The 23619-nt window shown below is 40.3% G+C and overlaps 1 protein-coding gene across 1 annotated transcript in view; it reads left to right on the top strand.

The window, feature by feature from the left end:
- Positions 1-1162: 1162 nt before the first annotated feature.
- The window catches only part of hs3st4 (heparan sulfate (glucosamine) 3-O-sulfotransferase 4), an 88668-nt gene continuing 66211 nt past the window's right edge, over positions 1163-23619 (top strand). The window contains exon 1 of the mRNA XM_071920671.1: positions 1163-1779. Coding sequence (XP_071776772.1) covers positions 1163-1779 — 617 coding nt within the window. The remainder of the gene's footprint in view (positions 1780-23619) is intronic.

Genomic DNA, 23619 nt, shown 5'->3' on the forward strand with positions numbered 1-23619 from the left:
GACCCATCATTTCAATTTAAAACATACTGTAGCTCATTATCCACTGTGATTCCTATAGCCTGCTTTCATTTCACCCAGATCAAATTCATTTTCTCTTTTTTTGTTGATTAACTTCTGTAATGCGCCGTAGAAAACCAGTAGGGTGCAGACATGAGCTTCATGTAGAAACGTAACATATCTGTCAACATAATCTGTCCGAGATATAGTTTTTTTTTGTAGCGAACTTTACAGTGTATGAAACAATTCCCAATACAATAAGCTCTACAAATGTGAGCAGTACATTCCCCATTCTCCCGAGTATCACACGAATGAGGGAGGAGTAGCTTTCTACTCCACTATTTTAGATTTGGAAATCTGACGTTTATAGCCTACTTGTGCACAGATAGAGGAAAAAGTGGGTGTACACTTTAGTTGTGCTGTGTGGCTCCACAGTGCTTCAGTTCAGATGAGCTCACCCAGCCGATGCGCACATCGTAGGATCCTACCAATCTGAGAAGGCACAAGGACAGAAGCAGCATCCTGGTAGTCAGCAGAAGAGTGACTGCATATGTGCACGGGCTGCACAAAGTAAGTAGAGAGAAGACAGAGGATTGTGTGACCATTCGTCCCTTATTGGAAAGATCCAATGGATTTGTAGGTTGGCTGGATGGATGTGAATCCACTGTTGTGCTTGCCAGTGTATCGAGGACTGGACTGGACTCCGAGCTGAGCGGCTGATGAAAACAAGCACACAGCCTACTTCAAACACTCTGCTGCTCGCTTTTTTTCTTTTTCTTTTTTTCCCCCATAAAATGCCAGGACTTCGTCCATCATACTCTGTCCAGTTCAAACCAGGCTGCTCATTTGGAAGGACGCCAGACCCCCAGCCTTTCAAATCTGCAAGTTCAGTCCAATAAATTGTGACATTGTCTGTCAGCCTTGGAATAAGAAATCGATACTCAAGAAAAGGGACGCGATATTCTTCCGGAATTTTAACGATCTATTTCCCCACTATCCTTATAAATATGCGATTTGGTTGGATTAGGTTGCTGTGGTCCAGCTTCACGCCTTTTCAGCTGGAGCAGTGCTGATAGTGACTGATTATTGTTGTTGATTTGTCCATGCAAGACTCGGGGTGGAAACATGTCTGGCCACTTCTTTGAGGGGATCACTGCTATCAGAGATGGCATTTTGGTCCAGCACTTCGGTTTTCACCTCTAAAGTGCCCCGGAAAATCTTATTCATGTTCACCCTCTCCCTCTCCGTCACCTACTTGTTCTATAGCTTGATGAGCTGCTACAACTCGCTGCAGTTCCCCCTGCAAGAGAACTACGTGTATCAAGGGAGGCTGGTGACGGAGGAGACAACTTTTGTGACATTAAGGGAAAAACTTTATTCCGCTTCATCCCAGGGCTTCGCCGAGGAGGAATTTACCGAGGCCGCTGCCGTTGAGAAAACCACTGCGATTTCCACCGTAAAGGATCATGCCGAAGCCGAACAAAGGACAGTGGAGTGGATTAGGACTCAGGCGTCTCCAACTAAATCGGCGTCGGTGTATCACACTACCACCGCTCTGGAGAGGGAGCACCAGGAATTCAGCACCACGGACAGCGAACTCAGGGTGAACTGCACGTCGGATTATGGGGAGAAGAAACTTCCCCAAGCCATCATCATCGGGGTGAAAAAAGGAGGAACCAGGGCGCTGCTGGAGGCTCTGAGAGTCCACCCGGACGTCAGAGCCGTTGGAAATGAGCCACATTTCTTCGACAGGAACTACGAGAAGGGGCTGGACTGGTACAGGTGAGCTCCAATTTATTAGTATAATTTTGTTGAATTCTTATTAGTCTATTATTAGAAAAAAAAAAAAAACGAATCATCATTATCATAACACTACGCTGTTATAAAGGAAACAAACTATCTAGTGTTGTTGAGAGTCTTGGTGCAAAATCATAAAAGCAGCAGTTAATGTGAAAAGTGTCATCACAACATACCTCCATTAGCCTTTCTATTAGTGTGGACCTGGTTGACCAACTGAACCTATTGCACTTTTCACTGGAAGCTTTATTTTCTGAACCATTACCAATAATGGAACAAGGTGTGTGTGTGCCTCTAGTCTATTGAACCCCATCCTGGATCCACAGTCTGGTCTCTGTGATGCTGAGAATTACACTGTGCAACAGGCCTGTCATGCAGCATGACACCTGCTATCACAGATCAAACCTTTAGACCTTTATTAGGGTGTCACACACACCCACACACATGCACATGTCACCCATGTATAGTCACATGTAGACACAGATAGACACAAGGTTATCATTTTTTTTATTTGCATTAGATGTATTTTCAATTCTGATTCCAGTTTGTTTAGTTTCAGTTAGGACTTCAGATAAGGCTAGACAGTGTCATTTTAGTTCCCATTATTCAGAAATTTATTTTATTTATGCATCATTTCATTTGAGTTTTATGACAGAGTATTTTGACAATGTGTGGTTTTGGCTTGTTCATGTATCCACGAGAAACACACAATCATCTACACATTGTGGGTGAATTACCAATAGGATGTTCATAGTATATATATATAGAGAGAGTATCTATGTATTGGAAGTGTTGGATATATTAACCTCTAGATGACCCCCTTGACATTGACCATAAACTGAAACTGACTGATTACTCAGTTTAGTTTCTGTTTTAGTTTCCTTCTCTCTCTCTCTCTCTCTCTCTCTCTCTCTCTCTCTCTCTCTCTCTCTCTCTCTCTCTCTCTCTCTCTCTCTATCTATCTATCTATCTCTCTCACTCTCTCTCTCGTCTCTCTCTCTCTCTCTCTCTCTCTCACACACACACACACACACACACATGAACGCGCCCTCACAGATAAAGACAGAGAGCGATAGATTGAATTGTTATATTTTAAAATAGCAGTAAGTCTGTATGTGATAAGTGCTGTATTGTATATTGAATATCTTCTGGTATAGCTGTAGGTATATTAAGGTGTAAGGATTATATGGAGTATATACTCTCTTATCAGCCTAATTACCAGTGACTCATACTGGATGGAAGTCAACGTATTCTCTCCTCCGTCTCAGCAGTACATCCAACTACCAGCACACCACTTCCACACATATGTTACTTAAACTCCATATATTTTGATAACATAGAATAACACAGTCCTATAAATGCGCCATTTTCTGAAATATGTTTTGTCTATCTGCTTCACAAAGGAGTGGATATTATTGTCATCAGTTCACAACAGCGTGTTGGTGACATTCAATTTTCATCCAGGTATATTGACCAGCAATGAACCTTTTTTTTTTTGTTTATCAGTACCGTGTTTATGGGAGCAAAATCAATTCCAGGGTTCAATCATGGTCAATGTGGCAGTGGCTCAGTTACGCGTTGTTCTCGCATGATGGTGCCTGACCAGGGGGACTGAAGATTTCTAATGGAGTCAATGAGCTGATGAGAATGACGCCGACTCCAAGTCCCTTATGTTTCTCCACAGAGCCAGGTCTGTTACATTGGAATTTGGATTGGAGAGCATCTGCTTTCATCTTGCTGCATAGAGATGGGAGCTCTCGGCTGTTCATTTAGCCCGTGTTAATGTGAACTCTTTCATTACACTTATGGCGCAAGGCTCATTAGACAGGAAGATGACAGGCTTGCATAAATAATAATAAGTGCGCTTGTGTGTTTTAGTGCCCCTGAGCCAAAAAAAAATCCCTAAAGCACCCTTAATTTTATATTTGTGATTGTCCGGGGTGTAACGTTAACCTCAGAATGACGTGTTGGTGTAGGAAGGAAAGATTCAGGCACCAGGGGTTTTGCATCAATGGGGAGGATGCGCCCAGGCAGGATATCTGCCTGTTCTGTTGGCCAGTGAGGAAATAATTACAGTGCAACATGGAAAATAGTTAAATGCGTAATTACGTGTCTTGTCACTATTCCTGATACCAGACAATGCTAGTGGAACAGCTATATAAATTCATCCAGACATTCATTGTCATCGTATGTTTTTTTGTTTGTTTCTGAAAGCTGTATTCCTTTGCGTCTCTCCTCTCTGTCTGTGATATACTGGCTAATGTGCGCCTAATACTGGAAGTCAAATTTTGATCAATTACTGATGTTCACGACCGTTTGATGTTGGTTTAGATGAATGAGGCCAGTAATGTCGGACCTGTGTTAGTGACACTTGTTACATTTTTTGATGGATAATAATGATATAGTAGACTGCGGGGGAGAAAATATGCAAAAGCATACTGTAAGCGCTTAGATGTACTCGACTGCTCTTGAAGCCAATTCACAACACATCGAATCTACAGATGTCTGTAATGCTTTCAGAATCGTGGAGTAGTGGATGGTATTGATTGGTGCTAATACTATGTGACAGTGATGATGGTGATGCTTCACATAATCACGTGCTTAACCATCTATAAGAGGAGTTGGCATGGTGTTTGTGTGTGCATGTGTGTGTGTGTGTATATGTGTGTGTGTGTGTGTGTGTGTGTGTGTATGTGGTTGAGGGGCACTTGAGGGCTGTTACTTTGTCTGATACTCTGAAGGAAAGAAGATAGGAAAAAGGGAAGTTCAATTGAGTTTGGTGCTCTAAATTAAAAGAACCTGTCATGAAATGAAAAGACACAGTGTGGATGGTCAGATTTCAGGAGCATGTGGCGCAGGCTACAGTAAGTCTGATATGTACAGTAGGGAAGAACTGGTCCTACATAGCTGACCTGTATCAAGCATTAAATTGCAGACATTTGTCAGAAAAAAGGTGATTATATATTGGATTTCTCAGAATTGCCACTGAAGTGCTTTCTGGGGGGGATGGAGTGTGTGTGTGGTGGTGGAGGGAGGAGATACATACAGCACCATTTTATACAATTTGAAATAATGCTTAATGATAAAATAAGTATATAGATAATATACTCGCTGGAAAATGGGCCTGTCACTGCCACCTTTGATGGCTTGGGGGCATTTTGAAGCAAAGCAAGCAAAAGTAACTGAAAGTAGTAAGATTGCAATACTGAGCTGGAGTAATCCAATAGATTGGTTATTGCTTTGCAATTTTAAGCAGGTAATCCATAATCTTTAACAGATTACACGTTGAAAGTTATCTTCCTATGCCTGTTTATGTAGAACAAGTGTGGGATGGGAATGATGTGTTCAGACCTTGTATATAATTTCTGATCAGAATTCTATCCACTTGGCTTTGGCTGAGGTTTGGACAGATAAACATACGATTTGTAAAACATTTATGTCTTACAGTGATCAATTCTGGATGTGGCATGAACAAGTTTTTCAGGAAGTTCTGTGTCGATGAAAAGCGCTCATTTTTGTGCAAACTCAGACCACATAACAATCACATCAGGATTCACAGGTTGGTGTGAGTTTGGTACGGTCCTCCAAAGACCGGTCCAGATTGGCAATTGCCTCTTGCTGTTTGCCCATTTTTAGCACTTGTGGACAGTTCCTCCAGTGTGTTTTGGGCTTAACTGAACAAGCATTAACAATGTAGAGCCATCATCACCATACACAGAGGACCAATGAAAGCCAACTGGTGCTTCTAATGCTGCTTCCATTTCTGAGTAAAGAGGACGAGCCTCCAAAACAAGGCTTGAAGTTATCTGTTTCTCTAGAGCGCCTCTCCACCTGCTGCAAACCCCCGTCCTGACCTGGGAAACTTTTGGCATAAAGCTCATGCATTTTTTAGGACAATTGTCACAATAGCCAATTGAGTGCAGCACACTGTTAGCTGTGCTCAGCTCTGTGCCAGTGGTCCACATACTTTAGTGGAGAGATAATATGCCTCATAAATTGTGATAAAAGGAATGTCATTGTTTATTGATCATAGATAAGATTCATGCTTGCTCTATACAGGCATTTTCCACAGGGTTACATACTGGTCAGGAACCAGTCTACAGAGGGATTAGATTGAGGTTGACTACTTTGTAAAATTTTTGGTCTTAACAAATACGGCTTCAAAGGAGTGAACAAAAGAGCCAGAGTTTAGGTAGAAGAAAAGATAACTTGAAGGAATGTAAATGCTCATCAGCCATGCTACAAAAAGTTACATACAGCTAAAGTTGTGCTGCATTCTCAAGATGACAGCAAGTAAACAGCTGTCATCAAAACAGGCTCATTGGGGAAACTTATGCCTTGATAAAAAGTAAAGAAAGTGAATGAATGAATGAATGAATGAATGATTAATCCATCTGCTATCATTAGAGGAACTGCACTACTGGAACACCAATCCTGGTTTGAATAGGTACTGTTAAACAAGATAAAGGTTAAATTGTGCTCTTATTTATGAACATCATTTTGAATATAATAATTTTATCTACTTGAGATTGTTTGGATTTTCACAATGTGTAGAAATCATGCTCTGTTAATGGACACTGAAACAGATTCAACTGTTCAATACCTATGAAGAAGTAACACTTTTCTCTGTAATGGATGCACAAAGTACATCCATAACAGACTTAGTAGGGAAATTGTCTTTTTTCAGGGAGGTCAGAGGTCAGGTTCAGCTACAGAGCAGCAGCACTGGAGCTGGTAGGGATCAGCGACTTGCTCAAGGACACTTCAGCAGTGCAGATGCTTTCTGACACCGGGCTCGGACCCATCCATCATGTGGCTGAAGGACGGTCTCACGAACCCCTAGGCCTCCCTGCCGCCCCAAATGGCAGTCGAGTTTTACAGGAGTCTCATTAAAACTTTGTCTAAATACTGTATAGGTGATTTCAAAATGAATGTCTTCTGAGAACTGTAAATTCCAAGGAACCAAAAATTCTTATTTCCTTCATTCGTTTGGATCCAAAAGGTATGAAAATAAAACAAAGCCTACACACTGGTTTGATTAAACATCAGCATAGGCAGTCACCTAAAAAATCCACCAATTCTCCATGGCTAAAATGACAGCTTCATGACAGCATGAGACCTGGCGAACTCTGCAATGTATTAATAATTATTTGAGATTGATGAAAAATCACATACGATTGGTTATAAAGGAACGATGTTTGACAGAGTGAAGCTGTTTTTTATTATTTTGCAAAAATCTCTAAAGGAGTAGTTAATGGGAAATTGAAAATATTTAATTAATAATAATAGCAATATACTTTATTTTGTTCGAGTTAAGTGGCGCATTAACAATGGCAATACAAGCATACGCAATTTTTAAAAGTGAAACAACTTTGAAAAGAGTGAGGTCTTCCACCCTTAATTCCAATTAAAAAGCATGTGTGACAAGGACAAATCATACAAGAGACTGCATGAAATTTCTCATCTATTGAGGCTCAGTAGAATTCTGCACTGTGTTGTTATCCGAACTGAACAGTGACCGTACCAGAGTGTGTGTGTGTGTTTGTGTGTGTGTGTGTGTGTGAAGGCCACATCTAAATGAAACGACACTCGCCAGTGCGACACCTACATCACATGTGTGTAACGCCTGTGTCTCCATTGTGAGTCTATGTAAATTGCTGGCGTGCGTTTAGAGGTTTGGTTAGATCTTAGACGCTAGTGAGGCGTTTTGACGTTAGTTGCCTGAATCGTTTGACACCTAATATGTGTGTGTGTGTGTGTGTGGGGGGGGGGGGGGGGTATCAGAATGCCTTTCTCCAGGCTTTCAAAACACCTGGTCAAGAATAATTGCTTTGTGAAATATATACTACGTAATCATCAATCAACATAAAAGTCCCAGAAACGTGTAATAAAGTCATTCAAAATGTTGACCACTCATGAATGTATCATCAAACAGCTATGCAATTGCTGTACAGTGCAAAGGCTCTGACTCAAAGCTAAAGTTAGTACAAAGGGCATTTAATAACGAAACTGTATGCGTTGGTATTCTGAGCTCAGGCTTTGGTACTGACACCTTTTGTTGATGCTCTGCTCTGGAAGAAACAGAATAAGTATAGTGAAGCTAGTAGTACTTCAAAGAAAACACAATCCCTACTACTTAATACACTAAAATGAGCTGTCCATCCATATGACCTATGGATATGAACAAGGCTATTTGGTTGATTCACAATCATTGACAATAATATAGGTTACTTGAACTGTGAAATGCTACTCGTTTTGTATGATTTGCCAACACGCACAACCTCACAGTAATTCACCAACTGCCATAAATTATCCTTCACACATAAAATGTCACACTGTAAGACTTCACAGAATATAAAATAGATCCATATACTTATAACTGTCATCACAAATCACTGAGAGTAGCCCTAAGCTATCCAAATGGATAACAGGAGCCAGAGGCAGAACACAGACAATAGAATCTGATAGAGAGAAAATATGCACAAACTTGAGATACTAAATTATCCAAATCTACAAAATATAAATCTATAATTTTGGCAGGGTAGATTCTGTTTGGTGCCCTGAATAACCCGCTGGTCTGTCAACCTACTGCTGACACACTGAAGCTGTCACCTTCTTTGACATTGGGCTTGACCCGATAGAAAAAGATCACATTTATTGCTTAGCTCACCTATTGTATCAAGTGAATACATCATTTATCAAAATCGTAGTCCTACGGGCTGGGCAGCGCTAACCTAATTTCTAGGAAAAATAAGGCTATTTCAGGTGGAAAAAGACAACAGCCATAAAATAATATAATTTATCACCTCCTGTCATTCATAGAGGAACAGTAGGCCATGGACTAGCCGAATACAGTTTAGAATGGGCAAATATGCCTATTAATACTTAATTGTTGGCATGGCTTTTATTAAACTGCAGAATTAAAGACAGGCGGTTTTTAAATGGTGATGTGCAAAGTGCATTAAAAGCTGATCTAGGGGTAAGATGCTATACTCAGGATATTTAGATATCTCTGATGCAACATCCAAATTTAAGGTAATAACCTGCTCTGCACAAGTCTGAATGTGCATAATGTTTTTCTGTGTATCCTTTCCTTTGTCTACTCTGGAAAATGTTCATGTGAAATGTCTGGCAACTCTAAACCAAACGTTTTAAAGTGTGCAGGCACTAATGTCTCTGTGTTATTAAAATGCCACTTTAACCCTGTGCAATAAAAGCAGAGGGGATGTGTCTATAAATCTCTTGGAGCATTGTTCTTACCCTTTCAGCGCTACATCGCCGCGTTGAAAAAGGATTCAGCAATAGGCAATGCCGTACTACAATGCTGCGGCGATTCGTCCCAGTAGGCATTGTTTATATTGCAGCACACTCCACGTTCAACAAAATATTTTACTTTTGTTGCGAGCATTTTCAATCTTCTCTTCTTGATGTGGCCTTCAGAAAGATGTCACAGAATCAGCCTTGCCACTTCCAAGGACTGTTCTCTTTGTGCGAGTTGTAATGTGCTCTAATCAATAGAACCTACACAGCTCTCACGCCCGTACCAAAGTTTTATCCCAGCCAAGGTCACACAATGAAGTGCTCACGCTCCTTTCTCTATTTTATCAAAGAAAAAGATCCCTTTTTTTTTTGCACAGCATTGTGAAAAGCTACTGCAAAGAATTTCACATGGTCTTTTCTTTTTGAAATATTAAATTCTATTCGTGGAGGGAGTGTCAATATATCATGTCTGATTCAGCTGCTGTGGGACTTTGAAGAAGGAACAATGTGTGCTCCGGCACAGGCTTTACCGTACCCACAACCTTCAGCCGTAAGACAGGACCCTCTGACAGGAAGTTTGTAATGGAGACATGGATCCACTGCCGAGCCCGGCAGCAGAAAGTCTAAATCCAGCGTTTATCCCTTGTTTAGCCCTGCGTTCCCTCCCTCAGCTGCTCCACAGGCAGCTTAGCCCCTGACTCTTGCCACCTGACTGGGGGCCCGTGACTCCAGTCAGCAGGGAGATGGGAGAGAGCGAGGTGGGCCAGATCCCTGAGTAGGCAGGATGCCATCCCCGCATCTTCCAGCTGGGCCTGTGTGCTGCTGCAGTGCCTCCCTGTCCCACGCCTCCCCAACATGGCAGAATCTGCCTATGCCTGATAAGACGGCGCCAAGACTCACAAGGACGCACCTCTGAGTACTCTGATGCCAGTGCAGCAGTTGTGGAATTAAACTTTTTAATTAGCAGCGTACCCCGGCGCCTGTCGAGAGAGTGGACCGCTTCAGTCAGGTCTTTCTCGGTGCCCACCCCCTTTCCACTTGATTAAACTCCCAAGCATCATAGAGCTCCGAGGTCCGACCAGTGACCACAGGAGCAATCATGTTTATTTCCTGCTTGAGCTTCTCCGTAGATGCAAGCGTAGCACAGGAAAATGACCCAGATCACACCCAACAGCCAGAAAGCACAGTAAAGTAGAGCTTTTGTCTGGTGCCATACCTCACATAAATGAATGTATTGAACAATACTCATTGCCTCAGTACTATGCTTCCATGTTATTCCTGCCCAGCCTGATGGATGTACAATATGATGAAATAATCCACATTATGTGCATGAAGTGAGTTCCCCACTCCTTTGTGACTATCAAACATGCACTTGATTGTCAAGTATAACAGTGGAGTACAAGTGAGTGCCTGTGCAATTGCAAAAGTAAAACCGCATGTTCACTTATTTCTTTTATATTTAACTAAAATTACACTCACAATGTCAGTGGTCTCTCGTATAAGTATAGGGAATTTCACAAAGATCCTGATGCACTTGTGCGAAGTCACATAGATCATTAATTGTACTCAAATTCTTCTTCTTCTTCTTCTTCTTTTGGAAATTGGCCCTTTTCTATCTACACAGTGTACACATACAAGGAAAAGACTGCAGTGTCCACACAGTGTCAACAAATCAGGACTCAATATGAAGAAACAGTAAAAACATGATTATTAGCAAACATGTAAACATTTACTTACAGCAACATTATGCAATAAATGATATTGACAAACACACAGCGACAGCCAGTCCAAAGACAAAATCAATTGTGCCATTAAAACTAAGCAATTTCTGCTGATGGCCTACCACAGATTTTGTAGAATTTATCCACATTATCAGGTTTGTAGTCTTCAAGCTCTCGGATGAAAGACCGAGACTCTTTTGTAATAAATTATAGATTCAAATATCAAATTTCCATGAGTATATCCACAAAGCTACAAATATTTCAGCACAATTACTCAGTGGGCACAACCAATACAATGCTATTTTTCAAGTTTAATATTTTCTGCAGCAGATATCATAATACAATGGGTCACCACACACACAGCACAGCGCTGTATTACCTTACGGGAGGTTTTCCTTTGCCGCGGTGTTTTGTGTTGGGAGAATGTGGGCTCGTTTTTCATTTCATTCCAGGGTCAGGCTTTGGCTTGATCTTACTCTAGCTATCTCTATTGTAACACAAGAATTATGGAAGAAGTAATACTGCTCCATCCTCTTTTGCATACGGGGAAAAAAACCCTCTTGAGCAGTTAATGGGTTAGTATAGCCAATTTCATCCTGCCTTTGGTCCTGTTCAAAATTCACATGCATTCCTCCTCTCTCTCTCTCTCTCTCTCTCTCTCTCTCTCTCTCTCTCTCTCTCTCTCTCTCTCTCTCTCTCACACACACACACACACACACACACGTCCGTTTCTTTCTCCTGCCCTGTTGTAGCTACAGTTCAATGCTTTCAAGTGGAAGTCTACTTTACTTATGCTTAGAATTTAATTCACCAATTTTTTTTCCCATTGCTATGAAGTGGCCGTGGGGTATGGTTCACCATCAAGGCTCATATCCACTTTATTTTTGTGTCCATCAAAAGAGCGGGATAAAATTCAGATCTGCCTTCTCCTCCATTGTCACTAAGATAGAAGGGGCGACTTGGGTTTTGCATTTTTTTTTGTTCTGTGACACGGATGGATCGCCTCAAAATGATACAAACACAGCTTTGCCTTTTAAATTATTTATTTTGGACCAAAAATAAAGTAGAAGCTGAAGTCATTTTAAGCTTAAAGGGATTCGTATCTCCCAAAAGATTATTTGTGTGCCACAGAATTGCCATGATGTGCTCCCAGTCTAAAGGAACAATGATTCCGTTCGGCAGAATGCTGGTTTACAGACGTCTTTAAATCTCTGCAAATAAGACTACCTTGGGACAAATAAGCATGTCAATCATACTTGTCAAGATTCCAATTTTCCTTTCGCATCTCCTGGAGCACTTGCGCTGCGCATGCTGCTTATTGGCTGTGAGGAATACGGTCTCATGACACAAACCCAAAAGCAGACTGATGCATTTGTTCAGTCAGAGGAAAACCCTGACAGCAGTGGCCATGGAGCCAAGATGCAGGGGCTGCTGGGAGGGGAGTATGTTTCAAATATGTGTCCGTGAGCTGATATGTATTTCAGCAGTATGTCACGCCGAGGGATAGGGAGTATGAAATTGTAGCTTCTCCCTCCAGTATTAGCGGTATTATCATTCTGCCTGTGTGCCCATAACATGCTATATATATGGTTTATTCTACAGGAAGAACTTGAACATTTTATCACAGAAATTACCAAGCGATGTTGGCTGGTAAAAAAAAAATGAGCGATTTGAAAGCATTTTTTTGAGGATTCTCATTGTTTGTTGATTCACTCTTATTTTTCAAGTGATGAAAACGCAAAGTCCTACCACTGATGCAGACGTGATCTTTTGAGCCATATGCGTCTTGTGTTCTTCATGCCATCCACAGTTCAGCAACAACCTGACAGACTTAATTCAATTATGGCAGTGTGATGTGTTGAGACTCCGGAGGTGTGAGCTAATTCCTCTGTTTACACCCCTGAGTCACTGTCACAAACAAAGACAAACACATTCATTGGCTTCCAGGAGCTTGTTTGCTGTGATTGTCCCATCGCCTTTGAAGTTTCTCATCGCTTTATGTTGTTTATTTATTCATGCTCTTTCTTTCCCTGAAATCACCATGGGGTATTCCGTTAGCATAATTTTAGCACAGTGTGAAACAGTGTATGAGTTGAGTATTAGATGTGTAAACTGCACTCAACACAGTTCTTACAAACAGTAGAAACGCTGCTGTTGTGGATTGATTGGGATTTTGAAGAGGAAATCTTCACGCGGAGTGATTTTGATTTTAGAGCACTCTGATGAAATGTATTTCTGGTTTCTCCACCATCAAGCATTTATTAATCTGCCCCCTGCTATACAGAAATACTCTCATTGCTCTTGGTGTGTTGGAAGTCGTTTTTATACAAGCTGTGGCATTTGCCAAACTCCCTTGAGACTTGGATTAAGCCAATGAAATGCAAAAGGACGCTTTTAGGGATTATGCTAATTACTAATTGGTGTATCAGGAGGTGATTGTTTTTCCTGGATAATTTGGATTATTGGCATTAAAGATTTAGGAGAGAGTTGACGTGTTCTGCCTCTCAAATGAGGCTGCTACTGTACCTTCTCCCCATGTGAAGCCAACTCTTACCTTATGGGGTTTTTGATGTCTGTGATATTTTGTCTCATATGATCTGTGGCATGATTACACACACACACACACACACACACACACACACACACACACACACACTCACAGGCACACACTCACACACACAAATCAGCATACAATAAAATGTGCTTCAGAGAGATAGAAAAATTGGTAGCTACCCCAGGCCTAATGGGCAGAATTTTATTTGGGCCCCACAAACTCTTTTCATTTTGTGGTTGTGAACCCGCCATTCACAAACCAGATTTACCACCGTAATGTACAATAAAATATATAAGTAACACTATGGTTGTGATTTGGAAAAAAAACAAAAACAAAAAATAAATAAAATGAGAATAAATACATAAATTAATTAAATCTTGTTTTTCCAGTCTCAAACACTGCAAAATGAGAAACAGTACAATACTAATTATGTTATATACGTGCAATATGTCTGCATGTAGTCTCCATTTAGGGTTTTAAGGAGATGTAGAGAGGCCAGATTGGAGGTTCTCAGTTCTCAGCAACAATCACGGAGCCGTTAATGAGTTGTAACAAGGGTTAATTAGCGGGCTGTAAATTGATATGTTTCATTACCAATGAAATGCTTTCATATTAATACTTCATTGAAAAAGAAACAACAACTTTGCTCGGCTGCCAAGACGGGGCCCTCTTGTGGGAGGCAGGGTCCTGTCTGCAGCGCGTACATAGACTGCAGAAAATAATGGACAAAGTGGTCTGTTTGAAGCCTGGGAAGAAGGATTTCTGGGTGCCAAGGAAGAGATAATGTACAGTGAGCCAGTCATTATTTCAAAATAAGACCCGACAGAGGGAATCAAGACCCTGACGCAAGACAGTTCCATTGTGATTGGAGTTTTTGCTCATTCCCTGCAGTAAGAGGGCGCCACTTTCAAGCCACAATTGTGTCAAATCTAGTTTTATTTTCCCTTTAATTTTACGGACTATAGCTGTCTTGCTTTGGTTTGTCTGTTTGCTTGGCTGGATTGTGATTGACAGCAGGTCCTAACGTAACCGCAAAGAACATTATCTAGTGGTAGAAACTTTTATTTTGAAAAGGAAAACACAGAAATCAGAGAAGCAGAAAGTGGAAGTAAGACGCCCCCTGCTGTCTCGTCTCTTGCGTTGTTCCTGAATGAAAAGTTTATATCCTGATGGTAGCATTCTGATGCAACTTTTCAAAACACGATTGTTAGCTTCTTATTCACAGTGATGGATTACTTTTATGGCCAAATTAAAAGTCTCCAGAGTTGTTTTCTATGCCGTTTGGAATTGACTGGGAGTGAATGAGCCTGAGAGGTATAGCAAAACTGATTTTAAAATATCTTTAATTGTGGCACATGCATGTAAAAACTGTTAACATTAAAGGGATGGAAAATGTAAAAATGAGCAAAAACTCAAGTCACGCTTGAATTGTCCTTTAAGGGGCTTATTTTGCATAATGACCAGCTCCCTGCATATTATCCAACTTATTACGTGGCTACTGACCAAACACATTGATTATTTGACACAAAATATGTATTTAAATTATTTTATTACAAAATAAAGAAATTTATAAGCTTCCGCCAAACATTAGTTCAGCAGAACTGCAACCACAGAAACGTCTGTAGGTAGCATCCATGGGCAACACTGTAGCAGAACTGTAACCATAGCAACATAAATTCAGTAAGACTGCTGTTCAGCCTCTAACCAGCAATCAAAAGTTTTGCGCTTCCTGAATGAATTAAAAGTGATATTGGAAAAATATTCCATATGTTTCTAACCTTGGTTAGCCGAGTGTTTGTCTGCAGGAGTAACGTCTTTTAAACTCAATGTGTCGCTAATAATTTTATTAGAAATTAGAAAAACAAATCGAACAAACTTGGCAGGTAGATCTGAAACAGCGGTCTGTTATTCAGAAATAAGAAACCTCAGAAGGCCTTCATCAGCCAATCAGAATTGAGTATTCAACAAAGCCATACAATAACATGTTGTATTTTTGGAGTAAAAAGGTGGAGCAGGTGGAGCCAGGCTGAAGCGCACAGCTGCAGAAATAGCCAGCTGATCTTACCTTATATGGTCACAAAACCTGTATGTAGTCCAGACTGTTGTCATTGCCAACACGATTATGCAGACACGCCCCCTTACATGCGGAGAAATTCACTCAAATATCTTCCTAACGGCACAGTTGCTTAAAAATCACCATGAGGGGTCAAGGGGAAGAAAGAAAAAAATACATGAGCTATTACAACTATAACTTTTGGTAGAAACAGTGAATTAACTTTATATTTCTAAATACACGATGGGCCGTGGTCCCACTGACTTTCATTAAGGTGGGTGTTCAAGTTGTTTTGCAGCCAACCAATAGAGGGCAATAGAGGAACCATCTCTCCCAAGACTTCTGCATTGGCTTCAAAGGCCAAGGCCATTTTAGGGAGGGGCGGGGCTGACTATAAGGCATCATAAACACATGATAAAGACATTATGACATTATTACAAAGATAATTACTATAATCAGAGCGCCATATAATACACACAATGCATAAACACTTTTTGGGGCAACTGTATAATTAATGACATGATAATAAATTGAATGCAATTTTCTGATATTTGTATGAGGTCTGTCTGATGATTATGTTTTATAATTAAAAAATGTTTGTGCTTCTAATGGATTCACAATCTGCTTGTCATTAATCACTGTGCACTTCAAGTAAAGTGTTACCGAAAAATACAATCAATGTGAACTTTGCTATTGTACAGCCTATAATAGCTGATTTTTTGTATTACTGTAAAGACACCTATTGTAAATATAGATAAGAAGCAAACTACATATGACCAGTGTTCAGTATCGGTTTCTGTTGAGGTGCAGTTCAGAGACAAAAAATGAAAACATGCCAGTCCATTTTCAGGTTGTTCCCTGTCTTCTGTCTGTCTGATTTTTTTTCATAGGATATGAGCTGCACTTGGTTATTCATTCCATGCATTTTAAGTATGCCCAGGGTGACTCTCCCAATAGTCGCTTTCCACTCTAATCGACCTCTAGTTTGTTTCATGTCTACAAGACAAGAGGAGGCAGAATCCTAAGTATGAATTGATTTTTGAATAAGCATACATTTACTTTTAAACACCTGCAGAACACACGGGCGCTGCGCTGTGCCGCAAACAGGCTATCTTAATTGATTTGAGTAATGAACAAGGACATGCTTTCTGTCTTTTGACTCAAGGTCACTTTGCCATCGCAGTCTTAAACTGTGTCCTGTGGTCTTTTTAAAGGACCAACTTACCATGAAAGTGCATCTGGGCCGAGGTGAGAAGGTAGCTGCTGTAACTAATGGGTTTATTTAATTCAATTTATTGCTTCAGCCCCTGCATCATATGAGACATGCTGGCCACTGTAAGATTGAGGTTTCTTCATGAAAGAAAGAGAGATTAACCTCCTTTTCAAAAGGGCAAAATACACTCTCATGTCATGCTGGATTTTCGTGCCTAGATAGCGGGATGTATAAATCTGCAGAACTAAATGAATATAGGTTTGTGGAGAAATGGGGCTCTCAAGCTTATTTCTTACAAGCCTTCTAATCAGCGTCACGCTGGGGCTATGCTCACTAGGCTGGGAATCTGTAATAAATGAGGGCTTTGTAAACATGTCCACCGCTGGATGCAAGAGAGCAATGTCTTTTGATTCAAATGTGCCAGCCAAAAGCCACTCCAGCATATTTTGCCAGGCCAATGTTTAACATTCATGCCTATGTTTTTTTTTCAATCCATTATGTATTTCTATGGATTGTGTATGGCATTCTGTTTTCACCATTAGCATATTATTATAATTAATTAATCTTTAATACCATTCTGGTGGTCACACATCAGACCATATCTGCTTCTTGCCACATTGTCTCCAATTAACAGTTTCCAAATTTCTGATACAATCTGTAGAATACAAATGAAGCAATCCCAGCAGCACCTGGCTGTGTTGTCTCAGCTCATGGCACATTTCTTTCTCTTAAATCTGTTTTGTAATACACCTACTTTTTACAGGACTAAACATGTACACACTGTACCTTGGGTAAACTCAACAAATGCTTCAGGGTTTCGAAAATTAATGTGCCATGATAATTAGTTAAGCAACGGAGCGATGCCAGAGGAAGGAATTTCACACCTTGAGTTTAATAATATATAGTTTAATTTGCCTGGTTGTAATGGGCATATGTTTCTCCATGTTATTTCATGGTTCCAGTCTTGTTTAGCTCATTCTGTCGTCTTAAACAGATGGATCAGCACACACTCACCCAATGGAAGCTATTTGTTTCAGGATATGATGGTTTGGAAGGATCTATTTTAATCTAGGTTCTATTTCTCATGATTGTTATAGACGCTTATTTCAAGTTAGTTCTTTGATAGCATGCTTGCACTTCTCCCAGATTATACAGCAAATACAGTTACATGAGGCAACCTTAACAACAAAGCTTCAATAGTTACCCCAAGATATTGTTTCACAGTTCCTAACTGATGCAGTTGGTGCACAAATGTAATCTGCATCTTTGATGAATTTCTTTTATATTTCATAACAATGGGGAAGGTTAGTCAATCAAAGAACTCAAGGTCTATATTTTTGCACAACTTTCAATTAAGTCTACACTTTTTACACTGTTTAAGTTTTCTCTGAGTATTGTTCAAAGTCAAAGCTTTTTCCTCATATAAGCTTCCACTTATATATAAGAGGAATATAGTGTAGCCTTTTGTGTACATGGATGAAGTAATACACTCTCATATGATATCTAGTACATCAGGATTAAAGTCCTGGGCTTATAAGCAATGTGCACAGTAGACTCACCACTTCCTATAAGCCTATACTGATACTGTCAAAAAAGTTGATGATAAAACTAAAGAAATACTCTCTATTGATTCCATACATATCAAGGCATACATATGATAGCCAAGAGTCTGTAACTCAAGTCTTAAATCCATTTCAGTTGTGATATTTCTGTTTTTGGGACAAAATATATTTTTTAAATAGCATCTCCAAGACACCATTTTTCTTGTAGCACATTTCAGCTACTGTTTTGATCTGATTGAGGAATATTGATAGTCAGAATAGTAGATAATCACTGCCCAAAATTCACCAGCAGCAAACAATTAGATTCTGCCAGCTAGCTAGATTACTAATATTGCCAGGCCAACTGAAGTATTTGCTATCGTTAACATTGCTGTGACTCACTTTATCTCAGGGGTTTCAGACCATGGAGGGCCGAGACTATGCAGGTTTTTGTTTCAACCAAACACTACAGCAGATGATTTCACTGATTAGTTCCTCTTCTCTGGTTGAAGATGTGCTAATCAGTGAAATGACTGTAGTGTTTGGTTGGAATGAAAACCTGTAGACTCCTGGTCTTCCATGGCACATGTTTGAGACTCCTGCTTCACCTGTTCATTACCTTACCAGTGCTTTTTAAATCCCGGTCCTCGGGGCCTAGAGTACTTCTGGTTCTCTATCCTACCAGATAGTAAATTACATGCACCTGGTGTCCCAGGTGTTAATCAGCCCCTGATTAGATGACTAGAATTAAAACCAGCAGGGTTCTGGGTCCTGAGGACCAGGATCGAGAACCACTGCCAACACAAGGTTTTAGCTACACATCTAGTCTAATTTCTTCCCAACAGTTCATCAACTGTTGTTTTTTTTTTCTCTTAAAAACACAAATTATTTAATACATTTGTTTACAAAGGCGGTCTGAAAAATATCAGCAAAAAAACAGCAAAATGTATTTTCTAATTTTCTCTGAGACCTGCGGTCGTTGACTTTACAGAGTTACAGAGGAATATCTGCAGTAGTGAAGTAGCATGTGAATCATAATGAAGCAGTGGGTTGTGCAGAAACTTTGACATCAGAGAGGCCGTGCCCCCGGCCCTGAATAAATGGTAACCCACAGAGTCAGACAGAGCCCTTTTTCCACATGGCTTCATTGCTTTTTGTTTTGTGAGTCATGGGTCTTTTTTTACCTATGCAAGATCAAAAATTGAAAGGTACATCAATGTCCACCACACGCTCTGTCAATTTTTGAAAGTCACCAGAGAAATCATGGTGTGAAAATTAATGTAATCATCCAACCTCCTGTTGTTTAGATACAATTACCAAAAAGAATGTCAGGTCTTGGAGTTATGAGCGTGCAAAGCAGGGATAGATCCATCTCTTCTGACTATACATTAGAATATCTGTGAAAACAAAATTTAATTTGATTTGACATCTTTATTTATGCAGCAAAATCCCTCTATATGTATAAAGTTGTTTGAACATGCGATATTTGGGTTAGCAGGCTATTTGGAAAGGAGTATTGTATAAACAGAAGTAATCTGTATGTTACATCTGTTACGGTAAATATTGGAAAATTGGGGAAATAATAAATGAAATTTACTGGTAAATATGCATTTACCAGCAGGGCGGTAAATGTACTCATTTCACAAGATAAATCTGGTGAATGAGGACATTTCTCAGTTAAAGTCCCCATGAAATGAACATTACTTTTACTTCCTGGAAAACAGAGTATCTTTAACCTCATGCTGCACTAATCTAATAAATTTCTAACCAATAAAACCATCAGATTTTTTACAATCCTGCCCCTCTGCACGCCTCCCTTCAAATATAAACTGGCTTTCTCTCCCTGACTCATATTCCATTGGTTTAGACTTTTGAATAACCCCCAATATCCTGTTTTAACAGGAAATGCATCATATCAAGGAAGTAAAGATGCCATTTCATGGGGTCTTTAATGTGAGTTGAAGACACTGGTCACACTAGGGTGAGGCTCTCTCACTGTGCTGTCCAAATTATGTCTTCGGACTGGCTTTGGTAGTAAACTGAGATCTGTGAGGCACGGGAGATTCATTCATGTAACACTACAACATCAGAAAACTGACAAAGTCAGACCCTGCCTTTGGTGAAGTGAGCATGGAGTACATCTGAGGCCTTTATTTATTTTTGTTTTTGATTCAAACAATCCAAAAATCCAAAATCACAGGCTGCACACAGACTCAGCTCCCAGAACATCATGCAAAAGCAGTAAACAGAATGGCCAACAAAATCCTTGATGACACATCCCACCCCCTTCACACCTCTTTTGAGATGATGCTGTCGGGGCGAAGGTTCAGAGTCCCCTGTGCACGGAAGTGCTGTTTTAAAAAATCCTTTATCCCCACTGCAATTGCGCAGCTCAACAGCTAGAAGGAACCTACAGACCTACTGAGCTGAGCTAGCATACAGCACTTTATATTTAGTATTTAATTTTTAACTGCCACTGGTCAACTTTTTAACTGCATGAGATTTTACTACAGGTACTGTGTTGTCTTTTTATGTGCACTTATGTTCCTATATGCACTGTATTGTATCTCTAAGTGAGCTATGCACCAGCGAAAGACAAATTTCCATTATTGCCTGCACTAATGGACAATAAAGTTTTCTTGAATCTTGAATCTTGAATTGTTTTTGTTTTGTGTTTAAAGATGAAGCTGAGTCAATAGTATGGCGTTTATTGAGTCTCAAAACCCGCGCACATAAAAACCAGGCGCGCGCACGTGATTCGACCGCACAGAACAGTATCTGCGAGCAGAAAACCATCCTCGCGAGGGAGCATTTCTGCTCCGCGTGCACAAATGCGGTCCCGCGAGCACGGGGCTGTGATGAGTGCTCGCTCGACCCTCCCTACGCGCTCGCAACTGCTCAACACTCGCTCGCTCGTCAAGTTGACTTTTGAGACTTTGGAGGGGGGGATAACATCTCACTCCTTTGCCTAAACCTAACCAATCAGAGGCAGAGTAGGGGCGGGTCTTCCAGAAAATGGGGTAGGAAAAAAATAATGCATGTCTCTGACCTCTTTTTTGGCGGCAGAATCATCAAGAAGAAGATGTCGGAGAAACAAGAGGTAAAGTGAGGAACAGCCACATCTACAATGCCCTTAACACAAGTAAACCGTGCATAACCAAAATGTAACATAGGCTATTTGTGATGTGGCTGTTCCTCACTTTACCTCTTTTTTCTCCGACATCTTCTTCATGATTCTGCCGCCAAAACATTTTTTTTTTTCCTATCCCATTTTCTAGAAGACCCGCCCCTACTCTGCCTCTGATTGGTTAGGTTTAGGCAAAGGAGTGAGATGTTATCCCCTGTGCTCCCTTGCGAGGATGCTTTTCCGCTCGCGGATACTGTTCTGTGCGCTCGTATCACGTGCGCGCGCCTGGTTTTTATGTGCGCGGGTTTTGAGACTCAATAAATGCCATACAATAGTCTATGTATTCAATGTAGATGTAGTTTGGACAAGAAGTTGTTGCCTGATTGATTTTGTATGTTAGTCCAATAGTAGACCTGGGGGTCGGGACCCGAAGTGCTCAGTAAATTGTTAATTTTACAAATTGCAATGTCTGAGGCATTTGTGTGTGTTTGGCCCATGACCTTGAACCCCGCTAATGGCTGCTTGCAACTATATTTTGTATTTATTTTCATGTTTGTAATGTGTTCGGAATATCATTGTTCTTTTTGGTGCTAGCACTTTAGAACCTTTCTTTAGAGAAGAATTATACGAAGACTAGAGTTCACATATCGCTGTTGCCATGTGAAAACCTCACACTGTAACTCCAATTTGGGTCATTTTCATGTTTTAACTTCACTTGAAGGATTACATGCTCCTCTATGGGTTGAGAAAATTCTATGACCTTTGGGCTTATGAAACCCTTTCAAAACCCCATTGGACAGACTTTCATTCATGAAAATTCATGGTGGTCAAGTTCCTGAAAAGTTGACATTTTGGAGATGCAGGGTTTTCACCCGACAGCAACGATATGTGATGCCATGTACAACAAATGCACAGGAATGTGCCTTGGGTGGTAGAAGGACACTGCAAGACATATGACACACAGTAGACAATACATATCACTTTACATATACACATTCAAAGCTAGAAACAAGCAAGCCAGGAGTCTCTTGATAATGTGATGAAGATACTTGGTGATGTCATGAACATAATGGAGCTGCTCCACTGACAATGAATGGGCGACCATCTTTGTGGACAGACTGGCAGTAGGCTACATACCAGATTTGGCTGTATGGACATGTTTTCTTGTTCAGATATGTTATTACAATGAAATAAAGCTCATTTTGATGTTAAACCTCAAACACGCATCCTTTAAGTTCCCAAAGAAAGTCTCAAAATCATTGTCAGTGGAGTCTAAGTTTTGCCTTAAATGACCTCACAGATTATTTTATTTTTTGAGCAGGAGATAGAGATAGAAAATTGGCATCCATGCATATTTTATGTGCTGAAAACCCAATATATTATATTCTGGAAACAAGGGAATGTATACATACAGTGCCAATGGAGAGTGCAAGACTTAGAATAGACAGTATCACTTTATAAATATGCATACATTCAACATTCAGTCTGTGCATTTAGGCAGCATGTTATCCAGTATGGTTGCAGCTGTATAAGATATGGTAAGGTTCCAGCAGTGGATCAGTATATCATGAAGTAGACACTCGACTGAACAGGATAAGATACATGAAATAAACCATGAGCATTATAGAAGATAGGCATCATTTCTGAGAGTGAATAAAAGTGTAGTGTGCAAAGGCTTGAGCAAACGTTGGGAGTTTACAGACAGTTCAAGGGGTTGTGTGGAGGAGTCAAGAGATTGCATGCATGAGGAGTGTTAGGAGTGCTGGCTGCATACAGTGCCAGCTCTTGGGAAGAAACTGTTGAGGTGACACATGGTCTTGGTCATAATAGGCCGACACGTCTCCCAGAGGAAAATTTTTGGAGCAGATGGTTGTCTGGGTGTGCATTGTGGATGGAAATTGACCAAATCAACATAGAGTCTTGACAACAAAAAATTATTTCCAGACAGATAGTCCAATGCACTAACAATCTTCTAGTCCGAATACCACTGAGTGTTCTCAATACTTGTAATGTAGGTCGCATGTATTCAATATTTCTTTCAATATCTTTTCATGCAACTGCTACAGCTTTGTTTGATTTTGTGTTTTTAGTATGCTGGCTGACAACATGAAAACCTAGATCCTCTCAATAACAGGGCAAGCTAATAGTTTGGACAATGGAGACAGATAAACATTATGGAGAATTTTGTATCTTATGTTATCTTATTATGGAGAATTATGTTCTCCAGTAAGTTAAGTTCCAAGTAAGTTAACTTGATAGGGTTGCCAACTTTTGCCTGTTGCATGCATCTCAAGTTTGTGATCATGATATTTTGAACATCTTCATGACACCAATGAGTTTTAGTAAGTAAGTAAAA

Source organism: Centroberyx gerrardi, chromosome 7, assembly GCF_048128805.1.
Source record: "Centroberyx gerrardi isolate f3 chromosome 7, fCenGer3.hap1.cur.20231027, whole genome shotgun sequence".
In the NCBI taxonomy this organism is placed as follows: domain Eukaryota; kingdom Metazoa; phylum Chordata; class Actinopteri; order Beryciformes; family Berycidae; genus Centroberyx; species Centroberyx gerrardi.